General features: G+C 38.3%; 2 protein-coding genes across 11 annotated transcripts in view; both read right to left on the bottom strand.

Annotated features, from left to right (window-relative positions):
• lpin1a (lipin 1a) overlaps positions 1-2763 on the bottom strand; it is a 73636-nt gene extending 70873 nt beyond the window's left edge. For all 4 annotated transcript variants that reach the window (XM_007897063.2, XM_007897065.2, XM_007897067.2 and 1 more), the window contains exon 1: positions 2561-2763. In XM_007897063.2, coding sequence (XP_007895254.1) covers positions 2561-2635 — 75 coding nt within the window. In that variant the 5' untranslated portion in view covers positions 2636-2763. The remainder of the gene's footprint in view (positions 1-2560) is intronic.
• Positions 2764-15839: 13076 nt separating this feature from the next.
• The window catches only part of greb1 (growth regulating estrogen receptor binding 1), a 144700-nt gene continuing 133264 nt past the window's right edge, over positions 15840-27275 (bottom strand). For all 7 annotated transcript variants that reach the window (XM_007897075.2, XM_042333510.1, XM_007897069.2 and 4 more), the window contains 7 exons: positions 25762-25969; positions 23308-23482; positions 21675-21902; positions 19906-20041; positions 19370-19570; positions 18354-18492; positions 15840-16203 (listed from right to left, as the gene is read on the bottom strand). In XM_007897075.2, the coding sequence (XP_007895266.2) occupies positions 16040-16203; positions 18354-18492; positions 19370-19570; positions 19906-20041; positions 21675-21902; positions 23308-23482; positions 25762-25969 (1251 nt within the window). In that variant the 3' untranslated portion in view covers positions 15840-16039. The remainder of the gene's footprint in view (positions 16204-18353; positions 18493-19369; positions 19571-19905; positions 20042-21674; positions 21903-23307; positions 23483-25761; positions 25970-27275) is intronic.

The following is a 27275-nucleotide window of genomic DNA, read 5'->3' as shown; positions in this document are numbered from 1 at the left end:
TTATTGTTCAGGCTGTGAACAGAGAGTATTTATAATAATAATAATCCTTGCATTTGATATAGCGCTTTTCACTTCTTCTAGACGTCCCAAAGCGCTTCACAGAATATACTGTAAAGTGAATTGACTGTATATTTGTGGGCGAACGTGACAGCCAATTGCGCACAGCAGTGTCCCACAAACAGTCGTAGATTGAAAATGCCCAATTTCTTATTGTTTTTTGTTTTGGAGGGATTATTATTAGGAGTGTGGAGTAAGGAAACTTGCCCAAGGTTTCGCCCTCTGCCTGGAATTGAACTCAGGTCTCTCGCTTGCAAAGCGAGTGCTCTAACCACTGAGCTACAGGACTCCACGTTTGATTTTACACGTTTTTCAGGAAAAAGTTCTGTCCACCATTTGCAGCATTCACTATTGCAACAATGTTGCAGGAAGCCAAGACATTTATAATATATTGGGGGTCAATTTAGTCGTCCATTTGATAGTTGGGTGCCAATGTGATTGAAACAGTAGGACTCTTGCCTCAAGATTAAAAGATTTTGCTTCAAGATTAGAATTCTTCATATGGTAGTTTGATTTTAAAGTCCAGGCTACCACTCCAGTGAGATGTTAGGGAGCAGTGCTCTCTTTTGAATGAGATGTTAAACCAAATTGCTAGTTTCAGTGAACATTATAGATCCATTAACATATTTCAAAAAGTGAAAGTAGTTCCTCCTGGTGTCCTGACCACCAATCCTGCAAATAAATGTATTTTTCAATTCCGGACTATTTGGGAAATTGTTGCGTGTGCAAAAAGTTGTCTTGTAATAATAATGCTTGCATTTGATATAGCGCCTTATCACATTTTTTAGACATCTCAAAGTGCTTCACAGAATATATTGTAAAATGTAGTAGCTGTATATTTTCTGGGCAAAACGTGTCAGCCAATTGCGCACATTTGTGGATTAAGTGACATAATTATTATTTTTTTGGAGGGATTAAATACATATACAATCATACGCCTCACACACCTAATAATAATCCCTCCAAAAACAAAACAATAATAAATTGGTCATTTTCAATCCGCGACTGTTTGTGGGACACTGCTGTGCGCAATTGGCTGCCGCGTTTGACCACAAATATACAGCCAATTCACTTTACAGTATATTCTGTGAAGCTCTTTGGGACGTCTAGAAAAGTGCTATATCAAATGCAAGGATTATTATACAGTTGGCAGTAATCATTGTGAAGTGACATTTCAATGTGATAAGAATCTATAAAATTGCAAGCTTTCATTACATAATCTATTCTTACATTTGATATAGAGCCTTTGTCAAGAATTTCTTAAAGCTCTCCACAAAGTTTTTATAGTGTGTATTGACTGTGTATTTGCAAGCAAATGCGACATGAAGCGAATGATCAATTTTATCGAAATATCCAATCTATTTCTCTGCATAAGATCATTGCAACCTCACATAAATGTATGGGCCAGTGGAGAATAAAAAAAACAGATTTTCAGTGTTGTTTTACTTAAATGCACCACTTAAATTCCATGCTAAAGTAGCAAAGTGCCACACAGTCCAGTCCTCGTGCTTCTATTTATCTGTTGTCTCTAAAGCATGTCAGAGCTGCACTCAAAACCATTTGATGGGTGACAGATGTTAAGGGTGATGTGAAACAGAACTCAGTATGGTAAACAGTAACAATTTCTCCCTCCTTGAGCAGAAGGGAACTTACTCAACATGTCTACAAAAATAGTCACTACAGTTAACAATAATGAACTGTGAAACACTTTGAGAAATTTCACCATAAGTCACTCTAAAAATCTTCATTTTTCCTTCAAAGTAACTTCTAAAAATACAGATAAGCTCAGAAACACTCGCACTAAAACAAACTACAAGGAAACATGTTTAGAAAACGTTTTACAAACACACTTAGCAATGATGCCACTCAATTATAAATGGGTTACTTCTACCTGATCTACAACTTTCCCCTCTTTCCCCTCCACAAGCAATGAAAAGTTTGACAAACATTCTTTTATGAAGACAGAGCATGCTTAAGCAGTGGTGACTCAGAATTTACTGTCCAGAGTGAGGATTCTCAACCAGGCTGGATTTTGACTGACATTTGCTCTTGGACTCCCCCAGTGGGCAGATTTTCCAACCACAAGTGGGTATCATTGACCAAAAGAAAATGGATGGAAGGGACTGTGTGTCCCTTTCCACTCTACTGAATCAACTGTGGGAAACTAAAGTAAAAGTCTAATCTGCAAGAAAGCTGTCCAGTCCCCCAGACATTGCACAGATATACTGAACATTTTCAGTAATGGATTGTAGGTTTGAACAAGTCACATAACAACAGCAAATATACGACTACAAAGACCAGCCAAGACCAGCCACTCAATTTTTCATATCGTACTCAAGTTAGGGTGATTATTTCAAACTCATTACCAGATAGACATTACTGAAGTATGTAATTGAGATGTCAAGTGCACAAAAACGTCCAGCATATCAGAATCATTTCCATTCTTCATTCAAAGCATCCTGTCCAATTTGTGATCACATGTTGAATAGAGTGAAGCACAGACCTTTACCCATGCCCACGTAAACTCCGTTGGACTCCCAATATAAGTAATTTCCTCTTCTTTTTCTTCCTCAGTCATTCTCCTTTCATAGTTCCACAAAATCAGAATGATTGATTTCTCCGGGTTAAGTACAGATCCTGACTTCTGATCTCAGTGACAGCAAAGTGAGTTCTGGAGAGATCTTATGCACCGTGTCCACCAGAGAGATCTGATTGCTGATGATGTTTATGTGCTAATTTTACCTGACTATGTTCTAGGAATGGCCATCCAAGCAGAAACTTGAGCAGGCAGTCAGGCTGCAGTCATTACTGCCCTGACTTCGAAGTTATTCCAATTCCATGAAGACACAACTTAAGCTGTAGTTTTAAGGGAAGGCTGAATGATTGTCAGACAGAAAACCATAGAGGGTCATTTGTCTATGTTAAGAAATAAGATGTTTTCTTCCACTTATCTCCAGTGACTTAAACTGAACACACTTCCAGCATCACAATGCATCACAAACCATGGAAAATGTTTCTGAATCAGAATAGGGAAGGGGAGTGTTTCAATTGAGGAGAAAATGCCAGTTACTCTAATTCTCATAATTATCCCACTTTAACTTTCCAAAAGATGTTTCAGCTCTGGGCAGACTGAATATTGCATCTTGCATTTCATTGTTCATACCGGTTCTTTGTGAGCCTCACAGAGTCTTTGTTTAGGTTTCCACTCATTTTTGCAACAAACCGGAACAAAGGATTGCATGCAACCCAATAAATACAAACAAGATCAAGACATTATATAATAATAATTATCATCCTGGCAAGGAATGGAACTAATTTGCAATGTTTGCATAGAGGTGAGAAGTGACAAATCAACTCTCCTCAATGACCTTAAGCAGCAATTTGCAAAAGTAGTGAGAAGTATATAAAAAAAAGGCCATAGTGTAAAACAATTTGTATATGGCGAAACAGTGTTTTGCTAGTCTTATTTTTGTACTTTTTTTGCTTTCAGCTCTTCCCATCTCTTTTTTAAACATCAGGATGATACGAGGGCTGGCAGGTTACTGCCATCAGGATACACTGGATAATTTAGGCCTTTTTCCTCTAGAGAAGTTTAGAAGAAGTCCTTCTAGAGGTGTTCGAAATTATAAAAGGAGTTGATAAGGATAGCCTAAATAGGCTGTTCCCCTTTGTTAGGAAGTCCGTACCAGGGGACACAAGTATAAGATAGTGACTAGGGCATCTAAAAGACAATTTAGGAAGAACTTCTTCACATAAGGAAAATGTGGAACTCTGCCTGAAGCAGTGGATAGTATAGTTGCATTTACAAGAAGCTAGACATATACACGAGGGAAAAGGGAATAGAAGAGTATGGGAGGCAGTAAAGAGTGTCTTGAGACTGGTGTGGAATATAAACACTGGCATGGATTAGTTGGGCCAAACAGTCTGTTTCCATGCTGTACCATCTACATAAATCACATATTTGAAGGTTGTGAGTATTAGATCCAAAATGTTAAAAACATAAGAATGTTGTTGAAATAATAATCAACTGTGTGCTCATTGTTCCAAATATTGCTAGACAAGAGGGTATTCATATAAATATATAATGTATATACTGTATAATGTTTGAGTGAAAAAAAGAATTGTTTTGCTGAGGTGAGCATCATGGTCATGTGATAAAATAATCAAATACATTTTCAGAGCTGGGCTTGAAGTGATGTATAGCCAGCTGCAGTTTCCCTTAAATATTCTTTTGATCAGCGGGGTGTCTGACACATGCAAATTCCCACCACTATACTTAAGAGTATCCAAGCTAGACTAAGAGGTGCACATACGTTATGCCCGTACACATGGAATTTTATAATAATAAATCTTGTTTTCTAAGATATTGTTAGCCAATTTCTATTGTATATATGCCAGCTCTGTGGAGATTATCACCGATTATCCAAAATGTATATGACACTGCAATAAAGTTTGTACAACTCCTTTTGTTGCTTGTTTTTAATATTAGAAATGCTTATTATTTCAGCAGATTTTTAAAAAATAAACTAATGCCATTTTCAAAGATCATGAGGCATCCTCCCAACATAAAAGCTGCTATATAAATGTAAATGTGTATGGTGTTGCATTGTATTAGAGAGAAAATATGGTAAATCTCAATTGTAAAACAGAAACACAATTAAAATCATAGAAACACAAAGTTTTTTTTTATTCATTCACAGCCAGATTTTAAAAACATTAATTACAAACGATACAGTTAATTAGCACACTAACATTCAAAAATTACAATGCGGACCTTTGCACATAACCACAGAGCTAGAAACTGTAAACACAACAAAAAGGAATTTCAAGCTTTTGTCCAATATATGAAAAAAAGAGAATTTTCTTAAGCTATGACAACATTCTCACTGCTATGGCTATTTTTTTTCTTATCATCTATACGAACCTGCAGAAGATTTCACAAGAGTTCTTGTCGGGTAGATCCACAAGTTTATGAACAATCTGGTAAACTTTAAAAAAGGAAAACTTACTTTGGTTTATTATACATCTGAACAAAACAATTCAGGTTCCTTACAAGTGAGTGAGCTGTGGTTCTTACTGTTCTCTACAAGTACCTATATTTGGGTTTTGAGGAGATACTTTGTAATGTAACTTCCAGCACACACAAAAAAAGAAAGCAGGGTGGGTGTTCACAAGATTTGAAAGATCTATCGGACAATCCCAAAGTTGCAACAGATTATGGTGAAAAATTGTTCCCAACTTCAGGTCAAGTATCATTTACCACATTTACGATACAAAAATCTAACACTAAGGCTAATTCAACTGTTGGGTTCAATCTTTTCCTTTTTGTCAGTTGAAATATTTATACTTCCTTAATCAACTACTTTATTACTTTGATAGAAACGGACACTTTTACACTATTCTGATCATAAGGCTGAGTTGCAGTAAATCAAGCGGGACACTGATATACTTTTATCCCTTAAGAAATCTATCCCTCTCCTAAGATTCTATGTCTCTTGATCAACTTTCATGCTGGATGTAAAATAAATCATTATATATTAGTAGTCATTTATTATCAAATGTTTGGAGGGTATTTTAATCTAATCTATACATACCTAATGTACAGCATGTAAAAATGTGATTAGAATTAGTGCCACAAATTTCAAATTAAGTTGGAAAATGATAATTTGGAGTCATTGTGGGTTCTACTTGCAGCATTTCTTAACAGGAGGATTCTGAGTCACAAACACAAGTGAGGAACCAAATTTATGTCACACCGAAGAATGTATTGGGACTCAACTCCAAGCGTGAGATATTTCTGATTTCCTAGGGGAGGAATCCCAAGAAAAATACTGCAAATTAAACTCCATTTTTTAAAAAGAAGTTTAAGGACTGGTACTTTGCAGAACTTGTAATAAACAGATAATTTCAATTTCCGCAGTTGCTGCACTCACCTTTAGATCATCTGAGGAAAATATAAAAACAAGACAATATCTTCCACAATATTGTGCCTCTAGGATTTAATAGAAAACTACCAAATGGAACACAGGCTAACTATTGCCTCGAAGAATCCTGACAAAGGAAGTCACAAGTCCTGGTCAAACAATTTCCACTTAACATTTGGTAAAAGCAGACGTGAGAAGATAGTCAAACATAGAATCATAGGTTTCAATAATACTTTTTCCAAACCTTGGAAAAATAATTTTAGAAGAAATAAGGAATAATCATAATCCTTGCATTTGATATAGTGCCGTTCCCATTGGGAGGACTTCTCAAAGCTTTTCCCAGGAATTACTGTGACATCAACAGCAACAACAATAACAACTTGCACTTATACAGCGCCCTCCACGTAGCATCTCAGAGCACTTAACAGTGGCGGAGTCTGACTTCGAGCTGAGGGGTGGGTGGGAGGGGGGAGATGTCCGTTAACAGGGTCAAAGAGGAAAGTTTTCAGGTAGGACTTGAAAGAGGGGAGAGAGGGGGCAAGGCAAAGGGATTGAGGGAGAGTGTTCCAGAGTTTTGGGGTGTAGTGGCTAAAAGCACGACCTCTGATAGTGGGGCGGAGGGTACGAGGAGGCAGGTGCCAGTTGAGCGGAGGCGTCGGATGGTGGATTGGGGAGTGAGGAGGTCAAAGAGGTAGGGAAGGCCCAGGGAGTGAATGGATTTGAACACAAGAGTGTGGACATGTAGTGACTGTGTATTTGTAGGCAAACGTGGCAGGCAGAAACCTAAACAATATATGAAGTACAAAATATAAATGGTTCATTAACCTGCACAGACAAATTATCACATGACAAAAGAGAACATGCCAAACTAAACATCAAATATCGTTCTTTTGAGTTAGAGTAGAATATTATTATGGGTAGTCCAGTGGCCCTTATAGCTCAATTAGTTTGACCTTTCAATCAAATAGCTGGAAAATGCATTTATTTTGTGGTGTTTCTCACCAGGATTCCTTAAAAAGGAATTAGGTTGCACAAATTGAGAAATGCTTAGTATATCATCAGAAATAGCAGACTTTCTGCATAGCAATGCAAATTCTAAAGGGATTCCTAAGAACTTTCACAAATTATACGTCAATGAGACCAAATGATTAAAAGTACTGGTAAAGATTCAAATAATACATTGTCGGTAATCTTCATATGTGTCTGCCTAACACCATTCTCACCTCAGAATTCAATTCTCACGTCAGGAATTTGAGAAATTCCACCTAGATTTAGATATATGTAGCATTTAAAGTTGTGTAGAATTTAGAATTATTAAATCCAGTCTTAACTTTGAAGTCAGTTTTCTGTAGTTCTTAAAATAAACTATAGAAAACCAGCTTCAAAATTAAAATTGTGTTTGAAAATTTGCTAAATTTTTCATTCTCTGAAGTGCTAAGAAAATAAGAGTAAATTTAGACCCATAGTCCTGGCTGACACCACAGTGTAACATTGTCAGAGGTGTCATCCTTGAAAAGAGGTGTAATAGTTGTCCCATTTGCCTGTACAGATGAATGTTAAAGATCCCTTAGCACTCGTCAAAAAGTAAGTTTCTCCCTGCCAACAATCCTCCAGATAAAATTGGCCATCCACTTCATACCTCTTTGTGGGATATCGCTGTGCACAAATTGTCTGCTGTGTTTGCCTATAAAATACCCAGTCACTAAACATTATGTAAAATCCTGTGAATTGCTTGACATGTTTGACGACATGCCCAAGGTACTATATCAAATGCAAGGATTATTATACCAATATTTATATTTGAGACCTGCTCACATAATACACTATCAAGTAAACTAAATCAGAATTCTCCTGTATTCTGAGTGCTCGGGAAAACTAGATTAGCTTTGTGGAAGGAGTTAAAACACTGTTTCATCTCTCTGAAGACAACATTTTTAAGCGGCATTTCATGAGTCACATAGTTTAGGGCCACTTGAATAACATTCGAGCTATGGCTTTGGTTGAGAGATTAGGGGATGAAAATGCAATAAGTGATGTGTGGATTAGTTTGGCTACAAATACAGTCACAACATGTTACAGTAAAATCCTGTGAAGCGCTTTGAGACGTTTTCACGGAAGCAATAAGGCGTTATATCAAATGCAAGGATTATTATTGTTTAACACCAAAATGCTGCTAATTAACTCATCATTAAGAAAAAGGAATCATTTGATTTGTAACTTTTCAACTAGTCTGCAGATGTGCTAGAAGCAATCTTGCCTCCTCCTATCGCGGCTCACAATGGTTGAGCCTCATGCATTGGATACTAGCACAGATTGTGGCAATGGATTTTTGATTAATAGAAAACTGGCGGAACTTAAATGTTAAGTCAGTGTCCTAGGGCAGCAATCCACGAGGCAGAAGGCAAACACAATGACAAGGGGAGGGAGAGAGATACATTTCCAGCACATCACAGACCAGTCCATAATTAACCTAATGACTGATACTTTTTAAAATGATACATTATTTAACATCATAGATATCAATTGACACATCAGAGACTTGATATTCCACCTACTCCTGGCACGCAAGCGCATCTTGGCTGAAAATTGTACTTTATACACTATGGAAAACTAGCTTTCAAATTACAATTGGATTAAATATTTGTTTCACAAGTCTGTATATTCTTAAATTTGAAGACAAAATACTCCTACAGGCTAAGACTAGGTGGAATTTTGGACCTCATACCCGAGCCCTCCCCCACCACCCGTAATTTATACACATCACAAAGTACATTTTGTTATCAAACTTAACGCTCTTGTAGACAGTTACAAAGCACTTCACATTTAGCCAACAACAACTTCAATTGTTATCATGTACTTACGTAAGCACACTCTATGATTTAAACCTAAGGTTTACCATTATGCATGCCTGCTTTGTTGCTTTACTAGGGAGATTCCTGAAATGACCTGAGGCTGATGTACAACAATAAAACAGCAAAAAGGATGAAAAATGCAACAGGAATGTTACAATTCTCCTCTCTCCCTTTAACCGCCTCCATAATAGAACCTGAGCCACAGCCAACAGAGGCTGAATACCAACTGAGCAATAAGCAGCAGCTTCATCTCATCTTTTTGGATAGGAATTCTGTTTTCTTCTACTGAACTTAACTGGACTCAACACTGAACTTGACCTCACAATTGTCATGTTCATTTCCACATTCTGAGAGAAAGAAGAAACTGCAATTTTATAAAGCTTTCAATATCAAGATGCCTCAAAGCACTTTGCAGTAATTATGTCAAGTGCAGTTACTGTTTTCTGTAGGTAGGAAGACATGGCAGCCATTTTACACACGTTACAGTCCCACAAACCACCATGAAGTGAATGATCAGTTTATCTGAAGGATTGTTGGTCAAGACGCAAGAGAAAAACTTTACTGAATGGTTTCTCATCTTGGTGGCAGCTCAGACTCTGCCCACTTGGAATAATGATTCGGTTGGAGTGTGTTTCGAGGCTGTTATATAACTTTGTGCTTTAGATCTCAGCGCACAACTCATTTAAACTAAAAAATGTACCATGACTAGATAAGATTTGGCGACTTAGTCCATAATAATAAAATAATAATCCGCAAATTTGATATTGTGCCTATAATGTTGAAATCTCTCAAATCGCTGGCTTTTGAATTCATCAAGTAGCCTGGAGGCAACAGTAATCATTAAGCAATATAATCTTACACAAGAGTGTGCAGCATGAAAGCCTTCAGCTATGTAATGTTTTTTGGTAGAAGGGAAAAAAGGGGTGATTAGAAGTATTGTTACATGATAGATCGTTTGCATGTGGAATACATCACTACAAATTACTGTTAAAGCTAAGCCTGCAGCAATAATTGAAAGGGAACTGGATAAATATCCAAAGTAAATAATATTGAAGAGTATGATGAATGAGCAGAGGAATGTGATTAGAGCGGCCAGCGAGCCCCAACACAGTGGGTCACATGGCTTATTTCTGTGCCCCAACATGCTAATTCTATGAAAAGCTTCTGATGGAGAAAAATATTTGCTGCTGTGCTACTGGAGAATTACTGAATCAGTGTACAAATACAGAGAAATTAAAGCAACACTATGAATATAGAAAATGACAATCACTATAGATACAGGAGATTACAGAATCACTATATAACTACTGAAAACTTTGTAACCTCTCTATATTAGGATTTAATCATTTAGGAGCAGAACTAAAGTTACTGTTTATAATTGGATACAAAAGGGTGAGAGTCATTTTCAAGCAAACTAGCCTGCCCAGCTGGTTACTGAACTTTATTCAACTTATTTTACCTCCCTCTTATACAACAAATACCCCAAAGAAAATTGGTCACTCACTCCATGGCTGTTTGTGGGACAATGCTGTGCGCAAACTGGCTGCCACATTTTGCCCACAAAATTCACAGTCAATCCACTTCACAGCATAACTTTGAAGCACTTTGAGACGTCTCGACAACATAATAAGACGCTATATCAAATGGAAGAATTATTATTTACTGCTCGAATTTTATCAGTTACAATTACCTAAGGTTTACGATGCTGGGCAGGATAAAGGGATGTTAAGGACTTGGACGGGGTACAAAGGAGATATACGAGAATAGTACTGATGATGAGGGGCTACAGTGATGAGGGGAGATTAATGGAGAGTTTTCAAGTGAAAGAAAAATGTTCGAATGTGAAATGCAATGCCAATTAGAGTGGTAGAGATAGAGTCCATTGTGGGTTTCAAGCAGGAAGGGGACAGATATATGAAAGTTAGAGGCTGGAAAGTGGTATGGGGATAGGACAGGGGAGTGAGATTGAATGAACAACTTGCCCTAAGGGACACTGCAGACCTAATGGGCTGAATGGCCTCCAGTGATCTATGATTCTATAACACAAATTAAATTGTACTACCTGCAGCATTGTATGTGAAAATGTGACAGGTGCTCATAATTTGACATCTGTGCATCTTTGCAATTTAACGGATTGTTAAATATTACTGGTAAGAAACAATTTATGCTTTAGACAAGAGTTCAGTGGGAGTATAAATAAAAGGGCAAGAACATTAAAGGCAGGTATAGGAGTGAAAAGTAGCGACTGTTATGTGATTGTGTTTAAGAGAGTCTGTGAATAAGAGAGTAATGTATAAGAAGTTTTACATGCTCTAGGTAAAATATTTACCTGCTGGTAGTACAATGGCAGCAATTCACTTTCACCCAGTGAGCACTTGTTAAAATGTGTACTAAGTACCAACACAAACAAAACATAAGTCTCTGTCATTCCTTGGCATTCGAACCAATTGGGTGAATATGAAGTCCTTGAGAAGATTGAATCTATTTAAAGTATTGATATTCACATTTGGTCACATTTACAGCCCTCCTCTCCTTCACCTGGAACCATTGGCTGCTCTGGCTCTCCATTCTTCGCTTTGGTCAATGGCAACATTTACTGAGCTGGGATTCATTGCTGCTCTGTCTCTTTATTACTGCTCTGCCGCAAAAGCAGGTAAGCAGATGACATTTGGAGGCAGGGCTATTCATAGATTCTTTGAAGCAAGTGAAAGGTCTCAAATGAATTGAACTACTGATCTTAGCTTTTTCCTCTTCCTGATCGAAGCCACTTGGAATGATTGAAAATAAATTTACTTTGTGGTTAACGGAGAAAAGTAGAAATTTTCAAAGTACAGAAGAAGGCCATTTGGCTGATTGTGTTTCTGCTCTCGCTATCCCTGCTTTCGTAAAACAATTTTCCAGCTCTCATTCTCCATAACCCATTAACGAGATTTTTCAATAAAATGCTGTCCCTAATTTCTGAACCTGAAAGCATTACTGGGTCCTGAGAAGAACCTGTGACTCATGAGTCTCTATTACAGAAATCTGCACAGTTGTCATCCACCAGGACACTGATCAGGACTGTGACTCTTGACAAAAGGTTGTGAGCCACAGTGATTTTAAGGATCTTTTGCGCTTCACAGGCATAACGCACAAGCCATTTCTTTGTATCTTTGAATTTAGAAAGGTACACGATTTAGAAATAAACCACAATAAAGGGGCTAAAGGTTAATAATTATCTCAATTAATGTTTTACAAACAACTTGAGGAAATAAACCCAAACTTTTACTGTAAAAAAGACACAAGTACTAAAAATCAATATTTTTCAAACCTATAGTTGTATATAAAAAAACTAGGGTGAAGATAAGTGAAAACTTTGGATTTGACTCTTTAATGGGTATCATGTGATTCTTTGGTCTGTAAATATGTTCCTCTGATTCTTTTTTAAATAGGAAGTACTTCTACTTTACCAAATTTATATTATTCCTGTGGAATTTCTGAAAATATTGGCAAGATTTCCTCTTATGTTTAAATGGCAAATACTGTATAATGTTCCCTGGCAGCATTGACTGATCTACATATACAGTGTACTAAGTTATGTAATGGAAACTGTACATCAGAATAGCACTAATCTTTGGGTTGTACAACAGTGGACACACAACGTGTCGTATTGTTACATTACACAATCAGGTAAAACATGTCTTTTGTTGTCTCATGGCCAGGAGTCACACTTTTCGTTTTTTAAAAAAAATTGTATGAAGAAATAGTTTTAAGGATGAAGGCGAGATCAGAAATTGTCCTGCCTCGTCTTCACAGCGAATAGCATTACAGGGATCACAAGAAAATCCAGATGCAAATATTACTGCTTTAGTCCAGTGTGAGCTGGCACTTCCTCTCTGCCCAAGCCTAGTGTTATTTGTTTAGTGCCAGAGGTAGATGGGAAGGAGGAAACCCCATGCCCTGCAGTACATCAAGCTTTTCCATTACTACCTTAAAGAAATATAATTGTTCTAAGATTCCAAGTCCTTCCTGACTGTCACATCTTATGATGCTTGGTCACTTCATGAAAGCATGCTAAAAATAATCAGAAATCACTGCAATGTAAATTAATTTCATCCAAATAAAGGACTGCAGGAATATGCCATTCCCTAGAGGAGTTTCACTTGTCCCCAAACTGTTTTCTGGCATAAAAGCATGGCATACCCAGTGTTTACCCAGGGAGCTTTTTGAAACCCAGAAACAAGTTAAGGAGGTAACGGCAATTTAATGGATCTTCAAGGTGATAATCAAATCCACGCCCTGTACACAGACTGGACAAAAGAGGTTATAATTTCTACATACACTAAATTGTGATTTGTGGCCAGTTAAATATTGTTAATAAAGGCCACAGTGATCACATAGAATGCAACAAATTGTGCATTCTTTATTTCTTATATAATACAAAATATCAACTTCTTGCAGTCACTGCCTAACATTTATGATTTTTACCTTAAGGTAACAGTGTGTATATCTTAGCCAGTGGAGTGATGCTGAGCTCAATTGAATTATTATTATAGATACTTCAATGAATATAGTCACAGTAGCCATGTTTTTAACTTTTAACAAACTGTTGGGTAGAATATTTTTAATCATATCTCTGGCTTAGAATCAAAGATGTGACAGGCTAAATGCAGTCGCAAGGCATGGGATGGAAAGGGTTACACACACATTTCAATCAAAATATAACCTCACTCAAAGGACAGGAAGTCACAAAAAGCTTATTCTGTGAGGTGCTCATCAACTGACCATAGAGTGATAACAGCTGCAGGTTAGAATGGCCTGTCTTCAATCTCTGGGGAATTTCACTGGATTTCTGTTCCCCCCGGAACGCACAAATGTATGTTCCATGTGACAGTCTTGATCTGGATGCAACAAGATAACGTTACTAAGAAAATTTTAAACCCAATGAGAAAATTCAATGAGGAAATGCTAGCCCCTTGAAACCCCTCCTCCCCACTTCGATATTTATATCTAACAATGCAAACCTTCAACGAGTAAGTAAGCAGCCTTTAGAAAATAAGGACTGCATCTGAGAAATCAGGCAACACATACTGAAGTCCTATATCAGAAAGATACTTAATGATTTCCATTGATTTTCAGATTTAATACATTTTGTATGGGACAGTATTCCATCCATAACTCTTTTACAGAGTCTTACTACCAACTTTCAATGCAGTTCCTCAAATATCTACTTCTCGATACAACCTTTATGTTGGCAATATCAACCCTTTGAGGAATTCTGCCTCCAAATAAAATTAAGCATCAAGATATACAAGAAAGAATAAAGGCAAGCGTTTAATTCAGCTCAGCTTTTAGATTCAGACCACCTGAAACCTGGGCTATACGCATTTAAAATGATTGAGGGGGGAGGGGAGAATAGAAAGAACCCTCATTATCCCCTCGATCCTCCCTCCACTAGCTGAGCATTTGGCTAAAGTGTTATCCTAGAGAGCTACTCCATGACAATACAAGCAGGAAGCTGAACAGTACCCTCAGCGAGTCTGAAATCCACCTTCTTCCCCCCACACACAGACACCCTCTCTTCATGGTAACTGCCAATATACTGTATATCCCACCTCAGATCCCCTACATGTAAGAAAGTCCCCAGTTAGTTTTGACTTTGTTACAATGCGACTGATCTTACAGCGCAGGATTTTTTAATACTGACAGAATCCAGTCATTAACCAGATGGCCAGCACACAGCCTTGCAGGAACCTGTTTTCCCACTGGATTACTGTGACGATTCCTTATTTGTCCTTCAAAGCTTTTGTTAAGGAATCTCATTAGGAAACTAGATCCCAATATGAAAATGTTTAAGTGATTAAATGCTAATAAACTAATGCTGGTCCCTCGATTGCTACTGTAAAACAAACCAATATTTATGTCTTCCATAAAATACCTCAGAAAGCCTGCCATGTAGCATTCTTCAGGAAATCAGAGAGGATTACACCTGAAATCAGGCCAAACAGCTTAGAACTCCAGACATCTAGCCAACAGAATCTGTGCCAACAAATCCAACACACCATGAATACTGCAAAAGACCACGTGGAAAGAAATTTACAGCTCAGTCAAATATGTATATCCATATTCCATTCTCAAACACAACAAAGAGATTTACCACCTGAAATGATAATCAGATGTGCATCGCAGGTGCTATACAGTTAAAAGGGAAAGACGTGGATTTTGAAAGCAAAACAAGGTCTTTCAGTCCTCAAAAGTTAAAGCCTATTTTTTCATGGTGTCCCAGGACATTAATTAAAAGAGCTGTTTCACTGTTCAGTTCCTCAGTCATTATTAACAAAGTGCTGTTTTGCATCTGTCTATCAGAGTACTGAGTACTGAGTAAGGAGGGGACAGATCTCTCAGACCAGTGTAGCTTTAATTGAAACCAGGACAATCCAGACTATAACTACTATAAACTAATTTATTACCCTAAACTACATCAAATTCTAAACATCTCACATGAATGCTCTTGTCACTCAGGTAAGTGAAGACTTTTCGACAACTCTGTTTGCAAAAATATGTTAAGGCAGTGCATAAGACTGATGAATCTGTTTACAGAAAATTGTTCTCAACGCGCATTTTGTGTCAGCCAGGCACAGTAGCAGCACACTCGCCTCTGAGTCAGAAGATTGTGGGTTGAAGCCCCACGTCAGTATTTGGAATCACATAGTCTAAGCTGACACTCCAATGCAGTGCTGGGGTTGTGTTGTATTGTCAGAGATGCCGACCTTCGGATGAGATGTTAAACCAAGCTTCTGTCTGCCTGTTCAGGTGGACGTTAAAGATCCCATGGGCACTATTTGAAAAGAGAAGACAGTATCTCCCAGTGTCCTGGCCAACAAATCCCCTAAAGAAAAATTGGTCACTCACTCCATGGCTGTTTGTGGGACATTGCTGTGCGCAAACTGGCTGTTGCATTTCACTCCCAAACACACAGTTTTGTGAAGCGCTTTGAGATGTCTCGAAGATGTGATAAGGCTCTGTATCAAATGCAAGCATTATTAACATTATTATTATTACTCTTCACATTTGAACAATTGGGTATCATTCCACTCAGTTACTTTTTTCTAAAACACTGTTTTAAGAACTGAAATACGCTCAGGACTCAGGAGAGTCATTTTACTTCTGGAGTGGTCGATTTTGCCGTCTGTTGTGTGCGTAACTAGGGAATTTGTTTTTCATGCCTTAGACATGTCGTCCAGTCAGAAAAAAGAGGGGCTTGTCTTCCCGGGAATTAGCTGTCTGGAACTCATCCCTCAGTCGGAACTGCCACTCGTCTTCCAGCTCCAGTCTTACAACCGTCTGGCGGAGAGAACTACGGTCTTGACAGATTACACACAAGGTGGCACCTAAAACAAATAAACATTTGAAGTCAGTAAAGGCAAGATTTCGAATGTGTGGGGTTTCTTTTAAAATAAATCCAAAAGCATTGCCTGAGGCAGTGTCCATCACAAAAACATAACACTCATTTGAAATGCCTAAAATTTGTTGAAATGTACGATAGTATACACAGCTTTAAAATAGATCTTACAAGTGCAACATGAATTTGGGGTTCCATTGGCTGCTGGGTTTTGCCCACAAAATATACAGTCAATCTACTTTACAGTATATTCTGTGAAGCACTTTGGGGCTTCTCAATGACGTGATAAGGCTCTATATCAAATGCAAGGATTATTATTATTATAATTTGAAATGGAAAACCTCAATAAATGGAAAAACAATAAAATTAAACACTTTTTTTAAAAATAGTTTGGAATAAGCTACAATTCGTCTCAAGCCATATGTGTAACAGCTGCATGTTGCTGCAGTAACCCATGCTGCCACTAACAATCACTAACATTTCACACTCCCAATCCCTGGGTAAATCATTCTTATTATTGTTAGCAAACTTTCTCATCATTGGCAGATCACTTCTTGATATTAATAGAAGCAATATAAGGTCCTGATTGATGGCAAAGAATTTTCCTATAAGGTGAGAAAAAAAATAGGAAATGGAAATTGGAAGAGCGACTTGGGCACAAGGTATGTCATCTGTCCACTTGGGCAACAGGTGCGCAGTGTCTCTGAAACTGGCCTGAATAGCCACCGGGGAGCATTAAAGCCAAGTAAAGTCAATGCTCACGTTTAGAAAGAAATGCATCACGTACTTGATGCATCATGTGTGAAATATAATCTCTTTATTTCTGTTGTGTGGGCAAGTCAGAGCAGAGAAAGAGAATGAAACAGATAGAAATGATTAAAAAAAAGTGATATTACAGAGGCAGACAGTTAAGCCTACTTATAGATAGATGTAACCCTGTGCAGAATAGCAGACCTGTGCAACTCAACATTGTGAGACTGTTTTCCAAGACTTGCAGTCATCAACTAGCAGATCCTCATACATTACATGTACATTGCTAAGCTGCCAAGATCGAGGAAGGACAGTCTAGACCCAGCATGTCCTGTTCAAAGTATTTTATGGAACACAGTAATGAGATTCAGGAGTATTTTCTTTTGATCATTTGGTATGAATGTCATATTTCTTACTGTTTCTTTACAGCATGTAGTGTCATGTTTAATAAATTCAGGCCTTTTCATTTCAAATCCATTTTAAACACATCTTTGAAATTCCAGTGGATGGCAATGTTTAAAATGACTTTTTTTAAAAAAAAGTTGCTATCAACTGAACAATAACAAACAACAAAATTACATTTATATAGCGCCTTTCACATCGGGAGGACATCCCAAGGTGCTGGACAGACAGAGTTTCAGACCTGAGCTGGGGATCGGGGAGGATGGAGGGCGGGGAGGATGGAGGGCGGGGGAGGAAACAGGGAGATCAAAAGCATGGTCGAAGAGGAGGGTCTTAAGATGGGTCTTGAAGGAGGCAAGGGAGGGGGTGAGGTGGAGGGACTGCGGGATGAAATTCCAGAGGGTGGGGGCAGAGTGGTAGAAGGCCCGCCCACCAATAGTGGGGCGAGCGAGGTGGGGGACGTGAAACAGGCCGGAGCACGCTAAGCGGAGGGAGCAGAGATAGGGGAGACAAGACCACGGAGGGCTTTGAAGGTGAGGACCAGGATCTTGAACTGTATCCTCTGTGTGTTGAGAAGCCTGTGGAGTCTGGCAAGATGGGGTGATAGGGAACCTAGTGCGAGAGAGGATACAAGCTGCAGAGTTCTGGATGATCTGCAGCCTATGGAAGGAGGAGTTGGAGAGGCCAACAAGCAATGAGTTTGCAATAGTCAAGCCTCAATGTTATGAAAACATGTATGAACAAAAGATAGGACATGTTTCAGCAGAGACATTGGTGTCAGCTTGTAAACAAGTTATATGCCTGCCCCATCAGCTCCTGCCAAATTAAATGAAAAATCAGGATCAAAGTGCAAAGAAAAGGCAACATTGGACAACTCCAGAAAGTAGCAAAAATAAGTGTCTCTAAAAGTGTGTTTAAGTAATAAGGTTTGTCGAATGGAAAGTGTAGATACTTCAAAGACAAAAAGTTATTGGAATGCATCCTTACCTTTCAGAAAGTGAAACTTTTTCAAAATACTGGCTGTGACGAAAGAGTCACATAGATATAAAAGAAGCCCACTGAAAGCAAGGCCAGAGCAGTTCATGTTTAAGGAATGAGGACGGGAACTCACAAAGCAAACAGCAATCTGAAATAAATGATAAATAAAGTTTTAAACAATATGTACAAGCTTTATTTATCCCCTGGAATACCAACAAAGGTTATGTGTGAAAAAATTGCTCTATACAGAATTCCAATAGATTGGAGCAATTAAAATAATCAAATAATAAAAATTAGTCCCATAATAAAATAATGAAAATATAGTGCCTCACATCACATCAAAACATAATAGGGTTCTTTTTAAGATGATCACTAAATATTGCAATTCACTAAGTTTAGTGATCAGTGTAAGATAAACTCCAAGGAGTTCATTTAACCTTAGTGGCTGTTATTATGTGAATTTGATGTGAAGCATTAACTGGAGAAACTTCCTATACGTCTGCAGAATAGTGCCTGAAAGTAGACAATCAAAATGATGGACAATGCAGCACTCCTTCAGGCCTGTACTGAATTGCCAGCCCAAATAATGAGCTCACGTCATAGTGTGGCTCTCAAGCTGACAATGTTTTGACCCAGAAGTGCATTTGGCAAGTCCTGACTGCTCACAAAATGCTGTGTCAAGTTCCAAAACGTGATGAGTGTGAAGATAGCATGGAGCAAGAGTATTGACTGTAACTGTAACTGGTTGGTCTGAAGATAGGAATATTCAAAGTACATTTATTCACAAAACAAAAGGCAAAATACTGCAGATGTTGATCGTTTGGGATCAGACAGGGGAAGACATAAAACGGAATGCTAGAAAACACATAAACAAACACGCTTATTCATGAGTTTTCTAGCCATCCTGCAGACCAAATTTATTTATTTTGTGTTATTATTCCCCATGTTCCCACATTTTCTCTGCAAAGCCAGATTGTAGTTCTCAATGGACGACACCAGTGAATGTTAATGTACAAGTACAATACCTCTTGTCCTAGGTTGAGATAACAGTCGACAGACAGCACTGGATGACTGTAGTTCTTTACAGACAGTGGAAAGAGACGATAACTTGTGTGCTGCAGATACTTTTCGAGGAGTAACTGAGCAGGTGCGGCTAAAAAGGTATGTTTGCTGTCTGGAGCATAGATATACTGAGATGGGGAAATAGACATTGGTACATCAGGTATCTGTAATAAATACAAATATGGTTATTAATAATCTTTGCTTTTGATATTACATCTTATCACATCACAGGAATGAAATGGTAGCAGTACAGGTCAATAATCCCCCCTGCTTTCAACTGATCTGTGAGATTGTTCCGAGTGCAGAATTTAAAAGAAGTCATGCTACCTTAAATATAATAATTCCGCATTTGATATAGGATCTTATCACATCGTTAAAACGTTTTATAATGCTTCACAGGATTTACTGTAAGGTGCAGTGATTGTATATTGTTGGATGAACACAGCAGCCAATTTGCACACAGCTATGATCTACAAACAATCATGAAGTGATATAGTACCTTTGATTTGATAAGAAAGGTTCTGTGTCCTCCAATGGAAATTTGTTTCTTCATAACACTGAAGCGGTTAAATCGACAGATGAGAAGACCAGCACTGTGAACTCGAAGATTGAAATCCACATCATCACAGCTAAATCTGGAAGGTATTTAACAAACAGAAATTACCATCTACAATTCATAAATTCTTTGAAAAAGATCACAGCAATAATAATATTTGCACGTGAGAGCACCTTCCTTACCATGTTACCTAGCTGTCTCTAAACACTTTTACCAGGAAGTGTAGTGTTTTTATTTGTAGGCAAATATGGCAGCCAATTTGCATACAGTAATGTCCCACAAATAACCATAAAGAGAGTGACCAATTTCATCTGGTGGATTGGTGGCCAGGACACTGGGAGAATCTTACTTTCCTAATAAATTAGATTCTTAAAAAGGAAGAACAATAAGAGATATGGTGAGGAATCAGTAGGATTAGACGAAGTGTACGATGTGGAGAAAAACACCAGGACAGGTGTGATGGGTCAAATGGCTTATTTCTGTGCTGTAATTTCTATGTTTCTACCGATTGTTGAGCAATTCCTGGATATTTTTTTCTTAGAAGCGCAAAGCCACATTAAACAAAACATATCAGAGTGCATAGGTGAGTCCACAAACTCCACAGGTGAGTAGATCAGATTTCCCCCTGCAATTCTGCAGAGAGTCCCAAACTGGTGTGGTTATTGGGAGAGATGCTGAGTATCAATGTGGAAATAAGATTACTCAGAGAGGGCATAAAGATGCAAAAAAAATTCCAAGACAAAATCAGATGTCTGTTTGGTGAAAATAATCACTTGAAGTCTATGAGAGACAAAGTATTATTTTATATATTATTTTGAGACAGCCAGGAAAATGGGTCCTGTGCTTGCCTGCGTCACAACAAAAAGTAACAATAATTTTTCTTCCAGCTTGATGGATTGGATGTTGTAGGCAGGTACTGCTGGTACCATGAATAGGTGGAACTCCCCAGCGGGAGAGATCTAAACTTGTGACATGCATCATATTGCAAAGTTTTTCCAAGTAACATTGCATGCCTTCTCCGAACAGTTTTCCCATCATGCTTTACCATGAAATAAATCCTAAAAGATGTAGTGGTCTTAATGCTTTTAACAGATGAAGATCTATTAGTAACCAATGTTAACTCTATATTGTCTCTATTCTGTTTTTCAGCCATTGACTTCGGCTGGATCATTTGCTTAGACCATAAGCTGCAAGTCCTTCTTCCTGTTCCATTGGCGCAGCAACAGAATCAAACAGATAACTTACATGCAGATGTGTATTTGGTTTACAAATCATTGGTTTAATATAAGGGGAAAACTTTGGCACCATTCAAAATCCCCATCAGGGTCTAGCCACACTCGCTATCTCTATCAGACTTGGCAGTGGAGTGCCCCACACCCTCTATATGTCTTGCTCCCTCACTTCCTACCCTGCCCGGGGATTCACATCTACATGGTCTCTCAGGAGCCGCGATCCACAGCAACAGCACTTTCTCCACAACTTCCCCAGTCTGACCATGTGGGCTAGTTTTTTCCTCTCCAGGCTGTAGCCTCGAAGAAGGCACGAACATTGCCAGTCCTTATGTCTGCTACGTTACAATATATTATACATGTTACGTTATGATTCTTGTGTGAAAAATTTCCAGAATTTGCACACAGCAACGATCCACAAGCAGCCATGTTTGTAAATTCTGTAATTATACCCAAACATTTACTAAACACTGATCAGCTTACCTGTTTTGATTGTACTGCACATTTTGAGTCAAGTCCACATTTAGCAGCAAAAAATCATGTAGATGACAGCGGGAGAATGGTTCCATAAGGTATAGAGTGCTCACTTTACTGGACCATTTCATGATTCCACACAAGGCATAGTGAGGGATTTGAGTGGTGGTCTCAATATCCTGGAGTACATGCTTCAAAGAAACATTTCTCTCTGAGACAGTCTGTACAGCAGATACACTGGATAATGAATCAAAAACAAAAATATATTGTATAAATGATAAAAATCCTTGCATTTGTGTCAGAAGAACATCTCAAAGCTTTTCACAGGATTTTCTGTAAAGTATAGTGACTATATATTGTAAGCAAAATTGGCAGCTAATTTACACACAGCAATAATAATCCTTGCACTTAATATAGCTCCTTATCACGTCTTTGAGATATCTCAAAACACTTCACAGAATATACTGTAAAGTGAATTGACTGTATATTTATGGGCAAAACACAGCAGCCAATTGCACACAGCAGTGTCCCACAAACAGTCATAGATTGAAATGACCAATTTATTATTGTTTTTTTTTCTAGAGGGATTATTATCAGGCGTGTGGAGTAAGGAAACTTGCCCAAGGTTTCGCCTTGCCTGGAATCAAACCCAGGTCTCTCGCTTGCGAGGCGAGTGCTTTAACCACTGAAGGACTCCTGTGGGCGAAACATCCTCCAAACAGCCTCAAAGTAAATGTTCAATTTTTTTCCCTAGGAAATGGTTGGCTAAGACACCAGAAAAAAACACCCTTCTCTTTCCAAAATGACTTTTCTTTTAACAATCTAGTTGGTTTCTGGAATATAATCATGCCTAAATAATGTTTCTTTTCCAATCCTGGGACCTCCCAATCTTTCTTTAGATAAGACTAGAACAGAGAGGGATGTACACATTTCTACTGCAGTAACAATATCAATATCGCTCACAGGAGACGTTGTTCTCAACGTATATGGAGTCCAGTTAATTTCTTCTGTCCCTCCCTCTTCATCTCCATCTCCTAAGATGAAGCGTTCCGTTAGTTAGAAGCACTTCACAAATAACCCAGTTGAAGGTAGGGAAAGTTCACTCAGTGCTGGTTGACAAGATTGAATACCAGTCAAGGATTATTTTGGAGAATGAAGGTCATCCTATACAATATAGGTTAACTGGTTATGATGAACTGCCATCTCTTTCTCACTGAGGGCACACCGAGTCATCTGCCTTGACCATAGGAACACCCATGATAGTTTTTTAAAGTTAATATAGCACCTTATCACATCGTCAAAAAGTCTCAAAGCTCTTCATTGAATTTTTGCTGTGAAGTGTAGGGACTCCATATTTGTAGGCAAATAAATAATATTCAGAGCAAACAGGCTATAAACTAACCTCTTGAAATCAATGTTGAGCTCAACAGAAGTGTGCGTTCCTTCAAAAATGACTGTTCAGCATGTTTTTAATGGAGTTGCATCTTGGAGCATGTCAATAACTACATTTCTCAACTCCGTTATAATAGGCAATATAATTCTGCTTCCAAATAACAACTGAAAATGAAGCTCACAGAGTTTGAGAGATTCATCTGTCCAAGTCATTGCAAGAGTGATTTTGTGCTTTGGACATTTTAGTTACCTGGTGGAATCCTCAGAGACTTCAGCATGTAGGCTGTTCCACATCACACAAGAGTCATCTGCAATGACAATAAACGACCAAACATCTTGTGGTTTTATTCCGAGCTCCTCCTGTCGATTACGTTCAAGTTCCAGATTATGGTAGGACAGCTCTTTAATCAGAAAGTGAGCTGCACCTGCAACACAAAGGAGAAAACTGTTATTCACATGGGAGCTGGAGGTAGAACAGTACAATCTTGCAGTGTGCTACACATATGTTTTCTTCTCTCTGTACACAAACAGGCTGTGCCTGCTGCCTTTTAGCTGAGTTACCACAGACAGTTCCTCAAGCACTGCTCTACCAGTCCTCCATCAATTTCTGTTCCCAGTTGGCTAAACAACTCCCGACTACTCAGTACTGCTAATCAAACATACTACTCAAACCAGAATGCAAACATGAATGGCATACAAAAAATATTTATAATGTCTCCTCATATGCATCTCTTGACTCCACAACAATGCGAGAAGAATGATGTTTTGCTAGCACATTTTGCAGGCTAAACAAATGTCAAACTGTCTTGAATAAAGAGAGGACAGTTTAAGTGTCACTTAAAAAGCAACTCAAAGTTGCAAACTTCTGTTTTGGAGTTCTTTATATAAACTTAAAAGTTTCGGTTGAAGGACTGACACACACGACATGACTGATGTGGAACATATTTTTGTAATAAAATCTGTTTCTGTATTTATAATCTTTCACAAAATAACTGTTTATTTTCATGCCATATTCCAACATAATGACTATATATATTTACACAAAGCCAAGAATATTAGCAACCTTGTTGATTAATTTGAATCCAGTGTCTCCAGCTATAGCCCACTTGTTCCCCTTTTGCACACTGAAATTGTTATATCAGATTTCACTTTCACCGCAAGATAGTTTCATGGCTACAATTTTTTTTGTGGGCAAAATATTCAATCAAACCAGATCAACATTACTGAAACTGAAAACTATTTTTTTGGGGGGAGTCAGTTGGATGTCTGACACACGTGGAAATTCATTGTCATGATTAAAAGTATCCAAATGAGACAGAATTCCACATATTAATACTACCTACACATGGAGGTTTCCCTTTGCCTGGAGTGGAATGTACACTCACTCCCCGGAGGTGTGCAATCCGCTTACGACAACAACAAATTATATTTGTATAGCACATTTTATGTCAGGCTGAAGTCCCTAGGTGCTGGAATTTGCACCCAAGCTGGCACCTAATTTCATTACTTAATTAATTTGATTAATGAAGTGAAAGTAGGCAATTACATTTAATTACATAATTTCAGAATGTATTACACGCAGGTTGTCAAGAGCTAAGGGATGGGACCCCAGGGTGTGCATTGGGGCCTGCTGAGGTTTAACCAGCTAATACCGCACACCTTCTGTTGCTTGTCCAACTTGACTATCTGTTAAAACTTTGGTTTGCAGGGTTAACAAGAGCTGAGTGGAACGTGTTTGATCCACCCTTCCAAGTCCTGCCAATGAGCCAAGCTGGCTGCTCTGTCATCAACAATGTTGCGGAGTACTGCTGGCCCACCGGTCTCAGGAATTACCGAGATCACCACAGTGGGTCAACTCTATTCTGACATTCCATTGATAAGCACTTCACTTTGCTGACAGCTTAGTCCAAGGATACTCTACTTGTCTCCCCTCTGCCCCCACCCCCTGCCACCCATGATGTTAAATTAACTATGTCATCAAAACCTTGTCATCCAAAGCTGTAATGTTTATTATTGCAGCAGCTCTTGAACTTGGTCTCATGAAGCAGTCAGTGACACTCAGCCAACTCGAAATGTAGCAGAAGTCTTGGCATCGTGAAATGTCAAACATAAATAACATTCTGTTCCAAAATATTTCACAATCCACTGTCTCAAATCTGTCAACACTGCTAATTAATTCAATATGCATTTACAAAGGCCGATTTTGAAAAGTGTCTTCAGTTTTTGAATCATAGCACAACTCACTTTTGAAATGAAACTTTCATCCCTAAACATTTTAATTATGACACCTTCAGTTCACTTCTGAATGTATTAGGGGCTGGGTTGCTGCTTTTGTTAATCGGGGCAACTTTCCATTGCATCTATTATGCGAGTTGGGTACTCCGTATGTACATGTTACCACTAATGGAATCGTACCTCAGTGGGAGAAAGCAATCAAACGTTTGCAGGAGAGAATGGGAATTTTTTTCTTTCATTATAGTGTGTTTCATCCATAAGGCAAGATTTATAAATGTGATTTTTTTCTGAGCTATTCAAGGAGTAAATGTTTTGAAATCTTAGCTCAACCCATTTCAGTCTGTAAGCTGCCATTATGAGTTAGTCTTCACGGACATGGTATGAAAAGTTTTATTCCAGGTGAAGCTACGATGTCTGGATGAACAGAAGTTACCCCAGTATTCAACATTTTACACTTTTCCAAACATACCAACTCCGGCACTGTTGAAGATGCTGGGCAGGATCAGCATGATGTGGTTGGGCCAGTATTTCTTGTACACAGTCATCTCGTACTCCTTGATGACTAGGATGTGTAGATGGTTAGCGCCATCCATAGCGTGATACAGATTGAAGAGACCATGCTCATGCCGTCCAGTGCTAGGTGTAAAGATCGGGCTCTTTATGCAGTCTTGACTCTGCTGTAAAAAGAGATATAATGATAAAGCCGCAAGTTAGATCATTTTAATTCCTGATGATAATAATAAAAATAATCTTGCATTTGTTACAGCGCTTTATCACAGAAGGGCCCACAAAATGTCGTGGATTGAGCAACTTTTTTATAGGGACAATTACCACGAATCGACTAACAACCGGGTTCCTAATTACTGCTAGGTAAACAGAGGCTTGTGGAGTAAGGAAACTTGCCCAAAGTTTCGCCCTGCCAGGAATCGAACCCAGGTCCTCTCGGTTGCAAAGAAACAAATAATAACAAATAGGAGACGAACCAATGTATGTTCCACCAGCTAGAATGAGTTGGAAGCATAAGGATACTCATTAACCACCCACATCAAACTGTGTTATATGTCTTAGAACATGAAGCATCACACATTTAGGGAGAATTCCTATTCCCATTCCCAGGGAGAATAATCTTATTCCACTGTGGATCTGCATTGCTATTTTTAAAGCAACAGATTAGTTCAAACCCAAGTGACTCAAATTTGGCATATTCACAAATTAATCGAAATTACTATCTGCTAAGACGATGAGGTACCAACATAATATTAGCAAAGATGTAGACATGAATAAGCAAGAAAAAACATCAGTAGCAGTGCCAAAGGACAAATTGTGATTAGTGCTTCTCTCAGCATCTCTACTCCTTTGAAGCCAGGATTAAGTCAGGTGCCATTATCATTGCGATTTCCACAGCTCACAGCTATATTCTCGGTCATTTCAGAAGGGCTCAGGAGGCTTGTTTGCTGCTTCAGATGCATGAACCGCTCATTAATGCGGGGACATTACCGATGACTCATACTTCCTAAATTAATGTTAAGAAAAACACACTTCTTACAGAAAGTACTTCCCTAGCGTGGCCGGATTCTCAACAACAACAACAAGATTCCATTTATAAAGCGTGATTTGGTTAGTGCTATGTTTAGAAAATTAGGTAAACCAGTTTTCCCCTATGAGGAACATCAACCTTTTAGTTACTGAAGCTGAAAGCAGAAAGTGAACAGCAGACTATTCAATCTGTTGGGATTCCAGTTACTGTTTCCTGTCATATCCAAAGTCTAATTTGCTTTTTTTTTAATGTGTTGTTTGTAGGGAAGGGAGCTAAATGGAGGCACCTTTACAGTCAAGACAGATATGCCACAGTATCACAGAATTTTTTTAAATAATTAAAAAAAAATTGGTCACTCAATCCACGACTGTTTGTGGGACACTGCTGTATGCAACTGGCTGCTGCATTTCGCCCACAAAACTACACAGTCAATCCATTTTACAATA

Source organism: Callorhinchus milii, unplaced genomic scaffold (genome assembly GCF_018977255.1).
Source record: "Callorhinchus milii isolate IMCB2004 unplaced genomic scaffold, IMCB_Cmil_1.0 Scaffold3, whole genome shotgun sequence".
NCBI lineage: Eukaryota > Metazoa > Chordata > Chondrichthyes > Chimaeriformes > Callorhinchidae > Callorhinchus > Callorhinchus milii.
This window is presented reverse-complemented; position numbering and strand designations above follow the sequence as displayed.